Raw genomic sequence first — 19,326 nt, 5'->3', positions numbered from 1 at the left:
GCGAAGCAGCTCAAAAACAGAAAACCCTTTCGTCTAGCGGGTTTTCCGTCTTGCGAGGCATTCGTCTTGCGGGGCACCACTGTACACTGTACATGGAATTGCTAAAATATATTTACCCCTTAGTATCAGAATCATGAGTAGCTGAGATTAAGAATGAACTACTGTTCTGATCCTTTAAGGTTGGCCATTGGCCCAAAATATTAAGGATTCCGTGTTCTTGGTTTTGGGTTCCTCCAGATCTTAGGCTGCAGAGATTCTGACAGGAGCTCTATTTCAGATTTCCATGCTGGCAACGTTACCTTGCCACATCCTTGTAAGAAATTAAATTTTGTTGAGTTTTTTGTTTGTTTTTTTTAATTGAGACGGCTTAAACTTAAGCAGTATCTGAGCAGTATGCAAGAAAACAAAACATGAAAATACAGCAGCAGTGCTAAGAGAGAGTCCATGTGTCATATGCACAGGGGTGGCTCAAGGTGTTTCAGCACCTGAGACCTGCTGCCACATCCACAATGAGAGAGCAAACACCGTAAGAAGACTCCCCTGCTGGGCAGGGGGAAAGAGGAGGTCCTTTTTGGATACCCCCTCCCACCCAGCAGTGAGGCATTGCAACAGCTCCTCCCTTCAGGAGAAGCAGGTGCAAAGCCCCATCACACCACCTCTCGTGGGGGAGGGGAGATCTCCCCTCCCTATCTGCCGCCAGTCCCTCTCTGCTCCTAGAGACCCAGCAGCAAAGCAGAACAGGGTGCCACTCCTTGGAGGGTGCCACTTGCGACAGCTGCCTTGCCTAGCCTCATGGGCGGGTCGGACGTGCCTACGTACTTCTCATGATTTCTTTGCCTGTTCTTCCTTTTTGTACAGGTAGAGAACCTCTGGAAAGTTCTGTGTCCGCTTCTTAGGACAGCTTTATCCAACATAACAGTGGAAACCTACAATGACTGGGGTACCTGTATAGCAACGTCATGTGTAAGTCCTGCATATTTCCTTTTTGATTTGCTGTATCTAAAAAGAAAGAACGCGGTATAGTTCTCCTCTCTTCTTTTTCCTCAGTGAGGTGGGTACCAAGCCTCTTCCTTTTTATTCTGAGGTATGGGAGGAACTGTTCAGTTCTTAGGTGGTTCTGTCACAGCTTGCCCTGTAGTTCAGGTTGCTACAGGGCAAGGTGTCTTCTCAGTCTTCTTCACTTTTGCTCCCCCTTCCTCCATGCCTCTCCCCTTTGCAGTCATTTTTGTCCACTTTTTGCTCTCTGTAATCCGTCTGGTGTGCACAGGGCAAGGCTTGGACTTTGCTCTTAAGTTTTCTCTTTTTTGGGGTGCTGCAAATGTGACGTGTTATGCAATCCAAGAGAAAGCTGCTATCTAATTATTGGGTATCTCTGGCTCGCCCTGTGACCATCGGGGAAAATAGTGCCTTAGTTAGACAGGAAATTACAGCTGTGGCTGCTGAGTCTTAATTTTCACATGAACCTAGAAATTTGGATGAAAAAGTACTTTTGAAGACCTGTGATTCAGCCCTCTGGCTGTTTACTCAAAAGTAAGTCTTGCTTCTGGTCTTACTCCCTAGCAAATCTGTATAAATGATTATATAGCCCAGGGATGGCGTTTTGTGCACTCTTAACTTGGGAATAAATACCATTGAACTTGGTGACACTTCTGAGCAACCTGTTTAGGATTGGCGATAAGGCTTAGATCAAAGCTTTGGTATGCTCAGAGACAAAACGGGTATGTGCTCAGGGCGAAAAGAACATTTTATAAAAGCTGGCATTTTGGTGCGGCAATATTTTTTTTGATGAGGGCTTCTGTCTGGATTCTTATTTCCCGCTTGCTTGTTGTTATGCAATAGAACCCACTCTTTTAACAGCACAAATGTCGGATATTGAATTGTCTTTCAGAAAGCTTTACCAAGATTTCACTTGCCAGAAATCATTTTGCCCCTTTTGCCTTTTAAAATTGTTAATACAGGAGAGCAGGGACCCTCGAAAATTGCACTGGTTGTTTGAATTGTTGTTGGAGTCTCCGTTGAGCGGTGAAGGAGGATCATTTGTTGATGCATGGTAAAATAATAATAATAATAATAATAATAATAATAATAATAATAATAAATTTAATAATAATTTTGCCTGTTTGTCATAGGCCAAAGTGTGGAAGACAGTGGGGCTCATATTTATACAGAACAGATTGTTCCCGTGCTGACGGGTTCTCACTCTTGTCAGCTGTTGCACCACAGCATACTGCAGTACCGTATTTTTTGCTCTATAAGACTCACTTTTTCCCTCCTAAAAAGTAAGGGGAAATGTGTGTGCGTCTTATGGAGCGAATGCAGGCTGCGCGGCTATCCCGGAAGCCAGAACAGCAAGAGGGATTGCTGCTTTCACTGCGCAGCGATCCCTCTTGCTGTTCTGGCTTCTGAGATTCAGAATTATTTTTTTTTTGTTTTCCTCCTCCAAAAACTAGGTGCGTCTTGTGGTCTGGTGCGTCTTATAGAGCGAAAAATACGGTAATTGCTTCTGGATCAAGCCCCACTTAGGGTTCACTGCAGTAATCCAATACAGTCATACCTCATGTTACGTCCGCTTCATGTTACATTCTTTCGGGTTGTGTCCCGCAGCGACCCGGAAGTACCGGAAAGGGTTACTTCCGGGTTTCACCGCTTGCACATGCGCAGAAGTGCAAAAGGACGTAATGCGCAGAAGCGGCGAGTCGCGCATGCGCAGACGCGCCGCTGTGGGTTGTGCTCTTTTCATGTTGCGAATGGGCCTCCAGAATGGATCCTGTTCGCAGCCAGAGGTACCACTGTATTGAAATAGCCAGTACATGAACTAACCCAGCCAAGCTTTCCCGGTCCGGGAATGGTCATGACTTTCTTATCAGATGCAGCCGGTAAGAGATGTTCCCACCCACTGAAGCTGCCTGGACTTTCAGTGGCAGAGCTGCATCCAAAAACAGACACATGCACACACCATTAAAGAGCCGCTGGAACTATTCTTAATATCCGTGCAGGTTGTACTACTGCAATTTTGGTGGTTTTCATTTCCAGTGAATGTGTTCCTATGGCCACCCCACCCCCCACCCCCTTTTAACTATATGAGGAGCTGCTAGTTCAGGCATAGGCAAATTCGCCCATCCAAATGTTTTGGGATTACAACGCCCAGCATCCCTGACCACTGGCCCTGTTAGCTAGGGATGATGGGAGTTGTGGTCCCAAAACATCTGGAGGGCCGAGTTTGCCTATGCCTGTTGCTAGTTCCCTTGGTTTATTGTAAGCAAAAAATTAAGTCATTGGCCTACCTTTTGTGAGCAATGAAGTGTAAGAGAATTGTTTGTGTCGTGCCTTGGGGTCTTTGGGTGGCGAGAAAGGTGTGCTTCCCTCAGTTATGACCTTACTGTATGTTTTTCTGTCTTTCCCCGCTCCCCTCCCCATTCCCCTGCCCCTTCCTAGTCGACTGTATGTCCTGCAAGGAGGTCTTGCACAGCAAGAATGGCGAGTACCAGAGCTGCTGCACAGATTGCTGAAGTACCTAGAGCCGAAACTCACCCAAGTTTACAAAAATGTCCGAGAGAGGATAGGAAGGTTAGTGTTCTCAAGCCCGTGCATAGTTTTTAGGCCCTCAGCCGAAAGCCAGAGGATGGGAGCTCTCTTCCTTTGGGTTGTGACCTTGTCAAGCAGAAGCCTTTAATACGGTATAATAGCAATAGTAATTTTACTATTTATACGCCGTCCATCTGACTTGAGTTGCCCCAGCCACTCTGGGCGCCTTCCAGCAAAATACAAAAACACAAGAAAACACCAAACATTGAAAACTTACCTAATCAGGGCTGCTGTCAGGTAGTCAGATAGTTGTTTATTTCCTTGACCATCTGATGGGAGGGCGTTCCACAGGGTGGGTGCCACTACTGAGAAGGCCCTCTGCCTGGTTCCCTGTAACCTCACTTCTCGCAGGGAGGGAACTGCCAGAAGGCCCTCGGAGTCAAATATTAATATGTCTTTCCTTCAGAATGCTGGAGGTTGTATGATTAAATGCCCCACCTCAACAACAACAAAACCCTCTCTGTTCATAGAAAAATAGCACATCAGGCTAAGCTAGTATTCTTCTCTCTGAGATGCTAGTTCCTCACAAAAGGACCCTTTTACATGGAGCATTCAAACGTACAACACCCTTCTCACATAACAATCTGAACGCACTCAAGAAGGCTCTACTGTGTGACTCTTGTGAATGTATTATTTAGCCATTAGATTTCTATAGAAGCTGCCAGATTCTCCCCAGGAACTAGAATGAGTGGAGATTTCTGTAACAAATTTGTGAACTCTTTTCTTTAAATAGGGTTTAAAGGAAAATATTAAACGTGTATACTTCATTTTCTTTCGTGTAGCGTTCTGACATACATCTTCATGATAGATGTTTCCTTACCAAATACCGCTCCAACAAAATCTCCCCATGTCCATGAGTTCACTTCCCGAATACTTGAAAAACTCAAACCCCTTACGGAAGTGGATGAAGAAATTCAGAATCATGTTATGGAAGAGAACGGAGTCGGAGATGAAGATGAGCGAACTCAGGGCATTAAACTCTTGAAAACCAGTAAGTGCCTGTGCTAAACTTGCGCACACCAAATTAAATGCCCAGCTGTACTTATTTGAGAGTTATTATTTCAATTTTCATTCCGCTTTTCCACATGAGTGTCACCCTAAGTAATTCAAATCACGACAGCAAATGTATATACAGATGCATTATTACAACAAGCAGCCTAATATTGATTGTTTTCATATTGTGCCTCACTCAGAGAGATTTTTTAAAATATTAAGAAATTTATAAATGCTTTTAAATGAATGAGTGGTCATTTCAAAATGCATCGAGAGAATAAAACATAATATGACAATCCAAATAATTCCTGTTTGTAATACTAACATTTTAAATTCATTATCAGATGGGCAATATCGACCATTGTGTCTTTTAAGATAGCTGATCTTAAGATTAGTTTGAACCATGCCTGTGTCTTGCTGTGCTCTTTTTGACCTTGTGCCTATGTTTGCCTTTCTTCTGCCTTTGACAGTTCTGAAGTGGTTGATGGCTAGTGCGGGGAGAGCCTTTTCCACAGCTGTTGCGGAACAGCTTCAGCTCTTGCCGTTGTTTTTCAAGGTACGTGGTTTGTTAGTTCTCTTTAGGCTTCAGAGGTGATTTCTGAACACATTAAACCAACAATGCTTGACAAATAGCGGGACCCGGGTGGTGCCGTGGTCTAAACCACTGAGCCTCTTGGGCTTGCCAATCGGAAGGTTAGCAGTTCGAATCCACACGATGGGGTGAGCTCCCGTTGCTCTGTCCCAGCTTCTGCCAACCTAGCAGTTCAAAAGCAGTGGAAGCAGATAAGTCTTAGGTGGTTTTTTTTTCAAATTTAAGGAAGTGCGTTTATTTTTCAAGCACTTATTCCATTTCTCAAGTATGAAAAGTTTGTTAGAAACAACAACATAATACTTAAAGTAACTCTTTTTTTTCAACTGCTCTCTGTCTAAATACTTACACATAGAAACTCATGCCATATTAACAGGTTCTGCCTAAAACAGTTCTTTTTGCATCCAATTTATCTATTGAGAGAAATTATTTGTCATATTTTGGCTTTTACACCTACTCTTTGATTGATTGTTTGAAGGTATTTATGTACTGCTTTTCAGGTGGGACTCACAAAGCAGTATACCAAAGATTGGCACAAAATTGCAGTGAAATTGAAAGACATCTATTTCTTTAAGAGATTGTACAACTCTTCAATTTTCTGCTTCCCTAAGGGCAAGATGGGCTTGATGAGGCACTGCGTGTGGTTTTTCATTATCCACTCTTGCGACTGTAATTTGTTTAAAACTATTTTCAATATTGTATTTTTTAAATTGCCATAACTCACCCTTGCTGCCCAATTGTAAAAGACGACAAGCCTTGAGCTAGGGAAGTCTTTTCAGGTTTAATACTGCTGAGAGTTCAATGCATATATTCACTTCTTTGTATGCTTCAGATGAAACCCACCAAAGGTTTCCATTTCTGGGAGCAATCTACCAAACACTTGTCCTATTTAAGTCCTGTTTCAGTTAAGGGGATTATACAGATAATACAGAAATATTTCAGGGAGGCAATTTCCCCTCCCTTTAAAGCTTTAAAATCTCAATTTCATTGTTCAAATCCCTGTATATTTCTAGATTCTCAGAGCCAAATATTATTATTCTTTGTAAATTTATATAACACCTGAAGATCATAGTAGTGACATCTACTCAGTGTCCTTGGAGTAGGCATATTAATAGCGAAACAAGCAGCACACTTCAGCTGTTGCTTATTTTGTGAATGTACTTCAATACAGCATTTAGGGGCTTTAGGCTTGAGTATTTCCTTGATCCCATCTTTTTAGTTGGAGAAGCTGAAAAGCTCTGTGGCATTCCCCCGTTGTTGTCCTGCATTGTATTCATTGTACAAAAAAGAAACCACCTTTGGCTGTTGGTCTTCAACCTGTGTCCACTCACCTTTCCTGTTCTTCCTTCCACAGATCGCACCTGTAGAAAATGACAACAGCTACGATGAACTTAAGAGAGATGCTAAGATGTGCTTGTCGTTAATGTCTCAGGGATTGCTGTACCCTCAACAAGTGCCTTTGGTACTTCAGGTGCTAAAACAAGTACGTGGCGCTTTCTTAAGCTGTGTAAACAACAAAAGCATATTTCGTGGTGTCAGCATTCCCTCGAGGCAACCGTTGACAGTAAATGCCTTCTGCCTCAATACTTGGGGGGGGGGGGTCTCTTATAAAATTCTGAATTATTTGATGACTTCCAAAATGGCCAAAATAAAAAAATTCCTTCCAGTAGCACCTTAAAGACCAACTAAGTTAGTTCTTGGTATGAGCTTTCGTGTGCATGCACACTTCTTCAGATACACAGATACACATATACAAAATGGCCGTCCCTTTAGCAGGTGGTATGCGTGTGGAGGGAAGACCTGTTTATTGCAATAACATCTTGGAGATCCTGGGCCACAGGGAGGTTAGGCTGGCCTCAACCAGAGCCCAGGGCTTTTTCGGCTGTGGCCCCAATCTGGTGGAATGCTCTGTCACAAGAGACTAGGGCGCTGTGGGACTTGACATCTTTCCGCAGGGCCTGCAAGACAGAGCTGTTCCACCAGGCCTTTGGCCAGGGCACAACCTGACCCGCTCCTTTGGTAATCCTCACAGAACTCTAGCCCAGTGGTTGCCATTAATTTAATTTTGAATTGATTTTAAAATGAATTGATTTTAGAATGCTGTGTTACTTTTATTGTTGTTAGCTGCTCTGAGCCCGGCTTCAGTTGGGGAGGGCTGAATATAAAATTTATTTTTATATTATTATTATTATTATTTATTATTCCCTCTGGGATGCAGTGTATCTCTGCTGCCTCTGCTCATGGAGACCTACTGAATTCTACCCCACCTTTACAGGGTTCATGCCATTAATGAACTGGACAATCCAAGCAGGGGCACTAACCCAGTGGCTAACACAGTGGTTTGACTTCACCCCTAGAGGCGTACTCCACTGTCTCTTAAGACAGACGGATGCCAGCAACAAGCCCAGAAGTTAAGCTGTCATCTGAGGAATTAAGGAGAGGGGATTGGGCATGGAAATAGGAGTGAGCGTTAGGACAAATGAGCATTAGAGCAAAAGACCTGCTATGTCTACTTGTGGATCAATTCTGAAATGTAGCTATGGAGAGCTTTTGCTTTTTCTGTATGGTGGTTTAAATGCAGGCTGATCCTTGCTTCCACTTGAAGAATTGCCTGTTTAATTTTTTCTAACTGCTGCTATTTTGTTATTTTGCAGACAGCAAAGAATAGTTCCTGGCATGCGAGGTACACAGTGCTAACCTACCTCCAGACCATGGTTTTTTATAATCTTTTTATCTTCCTAAACAATGAAGAAGCGGTAAATGACATCAGATGGCTGATTATAAGACTGCTAGAAGATGAACAGCTTGAGGTGAACCATATACCTGCGCTTGCCTTTCTTGACAGCCTGTGAAAAATCCATGTTTGCAAAACAAAAGTTGAGCTTCGTAGGTAACGGGGCACCATCCTGCCCAAAGTTTAATCACTTTTAAAAGTTCTGTTGATCTTGGTGGAAGAATTAGGTTTATTCTTTTAAAAATAGGATCCACATATGAACCAAACACTGCGAAAACCGTAAATTATCAGCAGAAAACACTTGATAGCAGTTTATTACGTTTCCCATGTTCATTTCACACTTCTAGTTAGCTTGTCCATTTCACTAAAGCTTTTCCATTATTGTTTCTTACATTTGCTCTGCAAAGGTCCATTCGATTTCCCAATTTTATCAACTACACTCTTTGCTGCTACCATCAGGCCAGCATACGCTTAAGTCTTCCCCTTTGAAACCAGAGGGCCTTAAATATGCTTCGCTTTTGTCATGACATTCCTCCTTTTCTCTGATACAGCATTGTCTTTTACTTTGCCCAGGCACTGAATGCATTTTTAATTACCGTATTTTTTGCTCTATAAGACGCACCAGACCACAAGACGCACCTAGTTTTTGGAGGAGGAAAACAAGAAAAAAATATTCTGAATCTCAGAAGCCAGAACAGCAAGAGGGATCGCTGCGCAGTGAAAGCAGCAATCCCTCTTGCTGTTCTGGCTTCTGGGATAGCTGAGCAGCCTGCATTCGCTCCATAAGACGCACACGCATTTCCCCTTTTTAGGAGGGAAAAAGTGAGTCTTATAGAGCAAAAAATACGGTATCTACTGTATATTTAAGAGGTCAGCATAAGTTTGTTTTACGGTTGCTAGTGCTCTCATGCGATATTTTGATTATATGAAACAGAAGCTGCGAACACAACATTGTTCATGTGTGAGTGAAATAACCATTTATGGAGGCAAATGAACCGAGCGATAGGTTACCAGGGCAACTTTACTGTTGGCTATAAGAGAGGTTTCTGAAACATTTTGTTTCCCAAAATGGTAGTTCCTGAAGCAGGTTTGCTAGTGACCTAACTGTTCAGGAAGGCGGTGTTTTGAATTTGAAGCAGTCTCTGGTCCCTGCTTTAGTGTTACATAGCCATGAGTTCTGCTTGCATCCTATGAATGCTACTAGCATCCTTTTACCGCTGTTAGTTGGAACATTTATCCTGCCGTCTAAAACAAGCAAACACCCCCCCGCTGTTTGCTGTTCCCTCTTTAGCAGCAATGCAGACTTGCGGAACTAATTTGTAGAGCAAATTTGCAAATCGCCAGATGAATAGTACGTTCTTGCAAAACAGCAGTACAGATCGGCAAAGCGCCTCCTTGTGTGTAATCTCTTGTGACCTGGTTGCCATGGAAACCTCAAATCTTGCGGTGGTGGTAATCTTGCGTTTCCTTGCCCTGAGCTGGCAAGCCCTAAAATGGTGCTCACTTGTTGCTCCAGTGATGTTTTGCGCGCGGTGTGTGTGTGTGTGTGTGTGTGTGTGTGTGTGTGTGTGTGTTACATAAAGACAAGAGCAGCTTCTGCCATCAAGTGGAAGTTAGGTTGTGCCTGGCATGGTTGTTTAGGGTGAGGGAAATAGTGGGTCTCCCATGTCTCCTTCCTCCTTCCCAGCATTTTGGTTCTCAGCTTTGATTTAAATAGAAGGTATTATAAAGAAAAGCTGATCTCCCCTTTGAATGCCCCCCATATCCCATTCTCCTCACCCTGGCAGCCGTGTTCTTGGGGTGAGCCTCAATATTTTCAAATCCTACCTGTTCCAGCCCCTGCCCTTCCCACATCCCATTGCTTCCTTACCTTTTCAAATTCATTCTGTGAGGCTTTTATTCTTTGGATGAAGTCCCTTCCTACTTCCATGGGCACTGTCTTGACCTTGTCTTCCCCAATAACTAATGGTGTGTCTTTTTCCTGTGAAATTCCCTCTTTCTCTTTCTTCTGGCTCCTTTCTAACTACAGTTGTACCTTGGAAGTCGAGCAGAATCCATTCTGGAAGTCCGTTCGACTTCCAAAACGTTTAGAAACCAAAGCGTGGCTTCTGATTGGCTGCAGGAAGCTCCTGCAGCCAATCAGAAGCCCTGTGGGACGTTTGGCTTCCAAATAACGTTCGCAAACTGGAACACTCACTTCCGGGTTTGCGGCATTTGGAAGCCAAAATGTCCCAAGTACTAAGATGTTCAAGGTACGACTGTACTTTCAAATATGCCACTGTTTTCCCTGTTCTCAAACCACCCATCTCCCTATCCAACTATCAGTCTGACCCCTTTCTTTGCTTCACTTCCAAATCCCCGGAGCCCCTTCTTACTCCCACTGCCTTGACTTTTCCTCTAGCTCTGCTCATGCCTTCCTTCAATCTGGCCCCTGCCCCCTGTTCCGAAACTGCTCTGTCAAAGATCGCTGGCGTGATCTGGGCCTCTGTTGCCTAAACTACTGCAGTTTCCTCCTCTTCGGACTCCTGTTAGATTTCCAATTGCTCTGATCATGTCGTGCGCCACTCCTTAAATCCCCGTATAAGTGATAAAAGGTAAAGAATCTAAAACACGTAGTTTAACGCTATTCAGAAGTTGATATCCGCTGGCACATTTGCGACTGGCACTCCAGAGTACAAGCACCTGCCAACACTCTGCGTCCAAACCAGCACATTAAATTATACCCTTAAACATAATATTCTAAAGTTCTATAAAGCTAAAAGTCAGCCTGCAGACCCCTTGATAAATGAGCAAAGGAAGTTAACAGGCACTTGAGATCAACTTCCTCAAGCCTTGTGCTTGCCAATCGGAAGGTCGGCGGTTCGAATCCCCGCAACAGGGTGATCTCCCGTTGCTCAGTCCCAGCTCCTGCCAAGCTAGCAGTTCGAAAGCATGTCAAAGTGCAGGTAGATAAATAGATAGTGATCCGGCAGAAAGCTAAACACCGTTTCCGTGTGCTGCTCTGGTTTCGCCAGAAGCGGCTTAGTTATGCTGGCCACATGACCCAGAAAAACTGTCTGCGGACAAACATCGGCTCTCTCGGCCAGTAAAGCGAAATGAGTGCCGCAACCCCAGAGTCTTCTGCGACTGACTCAACTGTCAGGGGTCCTTTACCTTTACCTTACTCAAATTTATGTTAAGCAATGAGCCTATAGAGCCCGTTCTTAAACACACTCTGCTGAGCTGAAAGGTGAAGTTCTAACAGACCCCAGGGTCAGAGAACTTGGCCGTGGAGTGAGCAAACTCGCCACCAAACCGCTTTCATTGACATCCCGTCACATATGTTAAAGTTTGCGTTTGCAGCTGAATTCAATGCGGGAACTCCTACAGCAAGGAATACCAAGCAAACCAATAATTGAAATCATGAATTACTACGGGGTCATTTGAAAAAGATATCGCAGTGGGGCAAATGCTGACTTGTCGACCAGACTTGTTCCCTGGAGTAACTGGTTTCCTCGTCCATCCCTAGGTGAGAGAGATGGCGGCCACCACATTGAGCGGCTTGCTCCAGTGCCACTTCCTGGTGATTGATGACCCCCTGCAGACTCACTTTGAGCAGCTCTGTAAGAGGAGACTCCCGAAGAAGAGGAAAAGAGACCTCAGCACAGTGGTGGATACCATTCCTCCTGCAGGTAAAGGGAGGGGGGGCATACCTGATGGCTTCTTAAGAGAGTCTTCGTCCAGGCTTTGGTGTCCTCACATGCCTGAGACTAGTTCACCACCACTGGAAATAGTTTCAGTCCAAAGCAGTGGAAAAGGTGCCTTGTTGGAAGCTGTCAGTCTGCTGCTTCAGGAAACAGGAAGGCAACACAGGCGTAGTGACTGAGGACGGGAGAACCAAACCAGAGTAAAGTAAACTCAAATTCACAACTGAGGATACTTTGCCAAGGGGAGCAGGAAGTAGGAGGAGGAAGCTAGAAGCATGAAGTTTTAGGAGGTGCAAAGCCCAGGGGCTTGTGAGCACACAGGTGGGCTCCTCGGCAGGTTATGCTTATGTGCTTGCAAGCTACTTGATTGTACTGCAACGCAGTGAGGCGTGTTAATTGGGAGCAGCATGCTACTTAGGTGGCGTTCGTTTGTTTTTTGCCTGCTGTTTCTGCTTTCCGTCTGCCACCAAACTTGGAAGCGCAGGAGCTGTTGGGAAAGGACTGAAAAGTCACATGCAGTTCAGATCTCCCTTTTCCCTTTCTGCTTTGACTTGTGGAGAGTCAGAAGGGATACTGTACTACGCCAAGGCGCCCCAAACCCTCCTTTCCATCAAAGAAAAGAAAGGGAGATCTGAAATGGCCTTGGTCCAGTATACCTGAAGGAGCGTCTCCACCCCCATCGTTCTGCCCGGACACTGAGGTCCAGCGCCAAGGGCCTTCTGGCGGTTCCCTTATTGTGAGAAGCAAAGCTACAGGGAACCAGGCAGAGGGCCTTCTCGGTAGTGGCGCCCGCCCTGTGGAACACCCTCCCACCAGAGAAAAACAACTACCAGACTTTTAATAATAATAATAATAATAATAATAATAATAATAATAATAATAATAATAATAATAATAATATTTTTTATTTATACCCCACCCACCCCAGCCAAGGCCGGGCTCAGAGCGGCTTACAGGCAATAATAAAAACAAGTTAAATGATTACAACTTAAAAACAAAATTAAAAATACAACATTAAAATATTGAAACATTAAAATATTAAAATGTAGCCTCATCGCAGGAGGAGAAGGAAAAGAAAAAAGAAAGAGAGGGAGGGAATCAAATTGGCTCCAAGCCAAAGGCCAGGTGGAACAACTCTGTCTTACAGGCCCTGCGGAAAGAAATCAGATCCTGCAGGGCCCTGGTCTCATGAGACAGAGCGTTCCACCAGGCTGGAGCCAGAGTTGAAAAGGCCCTGGCTCTGGTTGAAGCCAGTCTAATTTCCTTAGGGCCCGGGACCACTAGGGTGTTGCTATTTATGGACCTTGAGGCTCTCTGCGGGGCATACCGGGAGAGGCGGTCCCATAGGTACGAGGGTCCTAGGCCGTGAAGGGCTTTAAAGGTCAAAAGCAGCACCTTAAATCTGACCCTGTACTCCACCGGGAGCCAGTGCAGCTGGAAAAGCACTGGGTGAATATGCTCCCATGGCAGAGACCCCGTGAGGAGCCTCGCTGCAGCATTCTGCACCCTCTGGAGTTTCTGGGACAGCTTCAAGGGCAGCCCCGCGTAGAGCGAATTACAGTAGTCAAGCCTGGAGATGACCGTTGCATGGATCACTGTGGCCAGGTCAGGGCGGGAAAGGTAAGGGACCAACTGCTTAATGCGGCGAAGGTGGAAAAATGTCGCCTTGGCTGTTGCTGTAACTTGCGCCTCCATGGAAAGGGAGGCGTCAAGGATTGCACCCAAAATCTTAACGGAAGGCAATGGCACTAATTGGGCCCCCGCAAGAGAAGGGAGTTGGTCCCTCATCCCCATGCCATCCCGACCCAGCCATAGGACCTCTGTCTTCGAAGGATTTAGTTTCCAGTTTCCAGAGAGCCAGTGTGGTGTAGTGGTTAAGAGTGGTAGTCACGTAATCTGGGTAACCGGGTTCGCGTCTCCGCTCCTCCACATGCAGCTGCTGGGTGACCTTGGGCCAGTCACACTTCTTTGAAGTCTCTCAGCCCCACTCACCTCACAGAGTGTTTGTTGTGGGGGAGGAAGGGAAAGGAGATTGTTAGCCGCTTTGAGACTCCTGAAGGGGAGTGAAAGGCGGGATATCAAATCCAAACTCCTTCTTCTTCTTCTTCTTTCAATCGGCTCCCATGAAACCATCCAGCCACAGCTTCCAAGCATCTGGTCAGTGCGTTCGGGGCCGAGTCGGTGTGGCCACCCATCAGCAGACAGAGCTGAGTGTCATCAGCATATTGGTGACAACCCAGCCCAAAGCTCCGGATAATCTGGGCAAGGGGGCGCATAAAGATGCATAGAAGACGTCTGAAGGCAGCCCTGTTTAGGGAAGCTTTTAATGTTTAATAGACTCTTGTATTTTAATATTCTGCTGAAAGCCGCCCAGAGTGGCTGGGGAAACCCAGCCAGATGGGCGGGGTACAAATAATAAATTATTATTATTGTTATTACTTTTGAGGTCAGCCGGGGAGGCCTTAATTAATTTTATAATGAATGATTTTAGAATGTTGTTTATGCTGTACTTTTGTACTGTTTTATTGTTGTTAGCTGCCCTGAGCCCGGCGGCTTCGGGTGGGGAGGGCGGGATATAAATAAAATTTATTGTTGTTGTTGTTGTTAAGTTTACTCCAGCCACCTGAAACGTTGTGAGTAAGGTATCGGCTACCACCCATTGTATAGTAGACCCATTTTATAGGAAATCTTTGGAAAGAAAGGGCCCTTTTCCCCCAACACACAAACACAATGTTTTGTTTCTTGTACATAGAAAGCATCAATGACTTTCTCTGTTGCAGATTTGGTGAAGCGCCATGCTGGTGTGCTGGGACTTAGCGCATGCATTTTATCCAGTCCTTACGACGTGCCCACCTGGATGCCTCAGCTTTTAATGGACCTTAGTGCACATCTGAATGATCCTCAGCCTATTGAGGTAAGAGCCTTCTTACCACGTCCCCTGGCAGCAAGGCTTTCTCAGTAGCAGTTCTCATCCTGTGGAATCTCCTGGCCCAAGAAGCATGCCTTGTTCCACCAATGGCAGGCAGAGGCCAAGGGCCCGTTGGCAGGGCATCTGTTTTGTACGACGCAGGTTCCAGGTTCAATCCCCAGGATTTCCAGGTAGGGTTTGGAATGTCTGGAAAGTTGCAACCTTTGGGGTGAGGTCTTGGTCTGCAATAGATCAGAAGCTGCATTTGATCTCTGGTTCTACATGAATCGTAACTATAAACAGATTAAAGCTTTACATAGTAGACTCTTGAAGATAATTGAGAAGGTACTTTGTTTATATACTTAGAGAGAAAGCGTGCTCCCCTGTCAATTGAAAACTAATACAACTAGTGGTGAATTTGGAGAAGTTCGTCTAAATCATTCCCCCTCATTTCTGCAGGATTTCACCCTCCCTCCTTTCCTACGAAGAACACTCAACTATGCATTAGCTTTGCCTGAAGTCAGATGGTACAGTCTAGGAAATGTTTCCCCCCTGGTTCTACTTAATAGAGAAATGCAGAATGACTAGTTTAGGATAAGAGTAACAGAACCAAGATAATACTGAAATTATTTGTCAGAACCCTCAGAATAACATGGGTGTATGGCTTGTTTTATTTTATATTCTCAAAACAGAGCATGTAAAGTTTTTTAATGATACTGATTTATAGCTGAGTCCTTAAAGAAAACTGAGAATAAGTTGGCTTATCATGGATTTTTATTTTTTTAAAAAAAATTGCCTCTGCCAATGCAGGATAGTTGTTTTAAATACGCTGTTTAGATCCATATCTCTGCTTCTCGCCACACAGATGACAGTTAAAAAAACTCTGTCCAATTTCCGGAGGACCCACCATGATAACTGGCAAGAGCACAAGCAGCAGTTCACTGATGACCAGCTTCTCGTCCTTACTGACCTCTTGGTTTCGCCGTGCTATTATGCATAATGAGGTGAGATTGCATTGTGTGATCGTGGGCCAATAATAGCTTCTCGGAAAGCTTTCCTAGATAATCCAGCCGGGCACTGTGCAAACCCAGCTCTAAAATGGCAAGAGATGTGATTTTAGACACGTTGAAATTAAATAGATAACAGGGCTGTGGCAAAAAAACCAAGGCATCTTTAATGTGTTTACAGCTCCATTATCATGAAATTAAATTTGCTTCCCAGCTCAGTTAAAGCCTAGCAAGGGGGTATTTTCATGCTTGCATTGCAAGCTGGAACATGGGTAGGGAATATTTATTGGCCTGGTGGGCTATATGATTATCTGATCCCCACCTCCATGGAGCAACCCGCCTGTCAAATCACCTGGCACTGTGATGGGCAGTGAGTTCAACACTGCTTTGCAATCAAGTTCCCCTTGCCGTGCAGCTGATTTAGCCAGACCTGTGCCTGCCCCCACACCTGATGTCATGTAGGATGTTAGTTGTGGCAAATGTGGGTGTGATTGCGGGGGGGGGGGGGGAGAGATAGGGCCTTGCAAGCCAAATTGGGATCTGCGCTGTGCCAAATGTGGTTGGGGGGGGGCTAGATGTTTTCACCCCTGCATTTGACTTAACACTGACCAGCACCTCTGGCAGAGGTGGGTGGAGGTTGCAATTGAAAGCAGCCTGGAGGTGATGAGCAGCAGCAGCAGTGGGGTTTGATGAAAGGCATGCTTCACATTAATAAGACATTCCAGATATAAGACAGCCCCGATCCTCCTGAAGAGGGAAGCTGCCCTTCATATCCACTGACTGTGAAGGCTGGAGAGTGCTGGGGAAATTGACTGCCCCCTTTCCCCACACTCCTGGCGGGTGGAGAATCCCTGCTTCCATCCCAGTCTCCCTCCGCTAGAGCAGCTTTTTGCCAAAGGGCAAGGGTATAGCTGGCTTCGTCTTTCCGTCCTTGGCAGTTGCGGAGAGGAGAACAGGGAGGAGTGATTATATATATTCTAAATGCAAGCTTTAGCGCAGGTGCACACGTTATTTTTCTTGCAAAACATGACCCAAGCTCTCCTTTCTTGTTTCCTTCCGTCTTGCAGGTTCTCGGAAAAAAGGAGGGCCCACTGCCATTTCCGCAAAAATAAAGGAAACTCAAAACTAATTTATTGTGTATAGAACCCTTTTGGATATGGTAACTCTGAGGCTTAGCGCTGGAATCCTTTAAGGAAGTACATACCTTAAGTCTCTGTGGGAAGGACTCTTGAGGATTTCTGCTGCACTGGGGAGAGGGGACTGCCGCAGCGTGGCAAGTCTTTGTGTCTGAAGGGAGCAATCATGATTTATTTCCACACTTTCATGTAAATTCCTTGCATTAACCTGAAGCCCTTTAAAAAGAAATCTTATTCTGTGCAGGTGGCTAATGCTGCAACTTCACATTACATACATGGACTTTCGAACCTAATTATCTGCAATTTTGGGTGCTCAAACTCTCCATCTGATCTGCCTGCAAGTGTGTGCATCTGTGAACTGCTGACCACTCGCTTGTAAGCGCAGGCCAAAAATGTCCCCCATAACATTGTTCTGTCTCTTTCCAGCTCCCATGCAATACCAGGCTAGGCAGAACTTGGAGCCGGGTTTCTTTTGAAGTCTTACCTGCTGAGCAAACATTTTCCCCTCTATTGCTGTCCACATCAGAGCAACAGAGTTGTCCTTTCTGTTGACAGGTTTTTAAGTAAGATTCTCCAGCCAGGTACTGAACCTTAACTTTTGCCTGCCTTCGTAAGCGGCAGTCTTGTTATTTTTGTCCTCAGTTCAGTAGAGCCCACAGACAAGAGTGTCTCTCAACTGCTGATTTTATTTCAGAGAACAAAAGAGTATGTACATATGTTAATAATGAGTGGCTAAAGACTTTTTAAATATTCCCTGTTTGCTAGTCACACATCTTTCCATTTGCCTCACGTCCTCATCTTGGAACAAGTATGTAACTTGCATTTAAAAAAAACCCCAGAAGTACTGTATCTCCCTCCGCCTGCCCGCCCATCCCAAATTCCTTTTCGTTCTGCAACTCTGGTGGCTGTTGGCTGGCTGTTTCACAACATGTTCAATATGTGTTACATAGATGTAAAGGACTGTATAAATTGTAGAGGCACTGCACTGGCAAAGCACTGTACAGTTTGCAAAAATTTTACATAATTCATTTGTGAGAATTAACTTTTAAACAATCGCACTTTTAGGTGTTGATAAATAGTGCTTTCAGCTTTTTGTATCTGATTCGATGCCAATTTCTTCTGGTTTTTAATATTACCCCCTCCCTCTAATGAGGTGACTTTAGTTTTTGGCTTGATTTTTCATTTAACTTTTTAGTGAATCTGTTGGTTTTTACTACGTAATCTCTGCCACTCTGCCCCCACCCGCTCCCTCACTTTGGGAATGCAAGCAAACATACTCTGGTGTGTGGTAAATTATAGAGTACAAGAATGCCTCCCATGTTGGGGAAAAAAATCATCTGAGAATTGTGTGTGTTTTCATCTTCTGCACATCCTGTACTTTTTTCTTTGTAAAACAGGAATACATTTTTTTCTTCTTCAATCCTCTGCCTGCTGGGAAACAACACCATGTTTTTAAAGCACAGCAGTGTAACCAGTACAGTATCTCCTGAGAGCTGATACACAGAAATAACTAATGTATAGCATAGTGCCAAAATGCCGCCTTCTCCTTTCAGTTGTGTACTTAGTTTAAAGCTGAATAAATGAATTGTTTGTAAGATCTGTGCGCGCATGGTGTCTTGTTTTTCAGGGGAGAGTTTCTTCAAGATAAGCCTTTTCACCTGAGGATATGAAGGGGGAAAAGCTGTTAGCCCTACTGTGTATCAAATTGGTCCCTAGTAGAAAACATGTCACCTGTCTGTTTCCAGTTGTGCAGCACATCTCTCAGGGAACTTGTTTTTCCACTGGGCAGCATCACCTGCTCTGCAAAAAGCTAATATTTGAGTTGAGCCTAGAAAGGGATCCAATCTGGAGTTGTTTCTAAACCCTTGCAACTCCTTTCTTTTCCAGGACAGTGTGAATGTGAAGCTCAGTGGTAGATCAGCTGCAACATGGTGGAAGGGATATGCATGGCATGGGAAAAGTGGGTTTTCTCCCTGCCTCACAACAATAAAACTATAATAGTTGTACAGTAGAACTTGTGCACATCCATTGAAGCTGGTAAAGAAGGACAGGTAAAGGACAGGTAAAGAAAGGTAAAGGGACCCCTGACCGTTAGGTCCAGTCGTGGCTGACTCTGGGGTTGCGGCGCTCATCTCGCTTTATTGGCCGAGGGAGCCGGCGTACAGCTTCCGGGTCATGTGGCCAGCATGACTAAGCCGCTTCTGGCGAACCAGAGCAGCACACGGAAACGCCGTTTACCTTCCCGCTGGAGCGGTACCTATTTATCTACTTGCCCTTTGATGTGCTTTCGAACTGCTAGGTTGGTAGGAGCTGGGACTGAGCAACGGCAGCTCAACCGGTCGCGCAGATTCGAACCACCAACCTTCTAATCGGCAAGCCCTAGCCTCAGTGGTTTAGACCACAGCACCACCCGTGTCCCTAAGGACAGGTAAAAGCACATAAAGCACATAGTTATAAACTTTGGAACACTCCCACAGGAGGCAATGGTCGCCACCAACTTGAATGGCTTTGGAGGAAATGTGGGCTAATTCATGGGAGGTAAAGGCTAACCCTGGCTATGAACCATGATGGCTGTGCTGCATACCAGTTGCTGGAAGCTGCTGTTCAAGTGCCAAAAGTGAAGTTGAAGCCAAGAGGAGTCAGGGTGGCAAATCTCCTCTTGGCTTAGCCAGGCTGGCATGGGAGGGG

The 19,326-nt window shown here is 44.9% G+C and overlaps 1 protein-coding gene across 3 annotated transcripts in view; it reads left to right on the top strand.

Moving 5' to 3' along the window:
* Positions 1 to 18,237, top strand: part of PSME4 (proteasome activator subunit 4) — an 83,568-nt gene extending 65,331 nt beyond the window's left edge. For 2 of the 3 annotated variants that reach the window (XM_083494031.1, XM_083494033.1), the window contains 11 exons: positions 859 to 963; positions 1,959 to 2,050; positions 3,436 to 3,567; positions 4,368 to 4,576; positions 5,049 to 5,134; positions 6,522 to 6,650; positions 7,822 to 7,977; positions 11,410 to 11,572; positions 14,368 to 14,501; positions 15,361 to 15,499; positions 16,570 to 18,237. In XM_083494031.1, coding sequence (XP_083350157.1) covers positions 859 to 963; positions 1,959 to 2,050; positions 3,436 to 3,567; positions 4,368 to 4,576; positions 5,049 to 5,134; positions 6,522 to 6,650; positions 7,822 to 7,977; positions 11,410 to 11,572; positions 14,368 to 14,501; positions 15,361 to 15,495 — 1,341 coding nt within the window. In that variant the 3' untranslated portion in view covers positions 15,496 to 15,499; positions 16,570 to 18,237. Of the gene's footprint in view, positions 1 to 858; positions 964 to 1,958; positions 2,051 to 3,435; positions 3,568 to 4,367; positions 4,577 to 5,048; positions 5,135 to 6,521; positions 6,651 to 7,821; positions 7,978 to 11,409; positions 11,573 to 14,367; positions 14,502 to 15,360; positions 15,500 to 15,535; positions 15,548 to 16,569 lie in introns of those variants that run through there. The other variant, XM_083494032.1, reaches the window with a different exon arrangement.
* Positions 18,238 to 19,326: the final 1,089 nt, after the last annotated feature.

This window comes from Podarcis liolepis (assembly GCF_965112155.1).
Source record: "Podarcis liolepis genome assembly, chromosome: 3".
NCBI lineage: Eukaryota > Metazoa > Chordata > Lepidosauria > Squamata > Lacertidae > Podarcis > Podarcis liolepis.
Note: the sequence above shows the minus strand (reverse complement) of the source record. Positions and strands in the feature narration are given on the sequence as shown.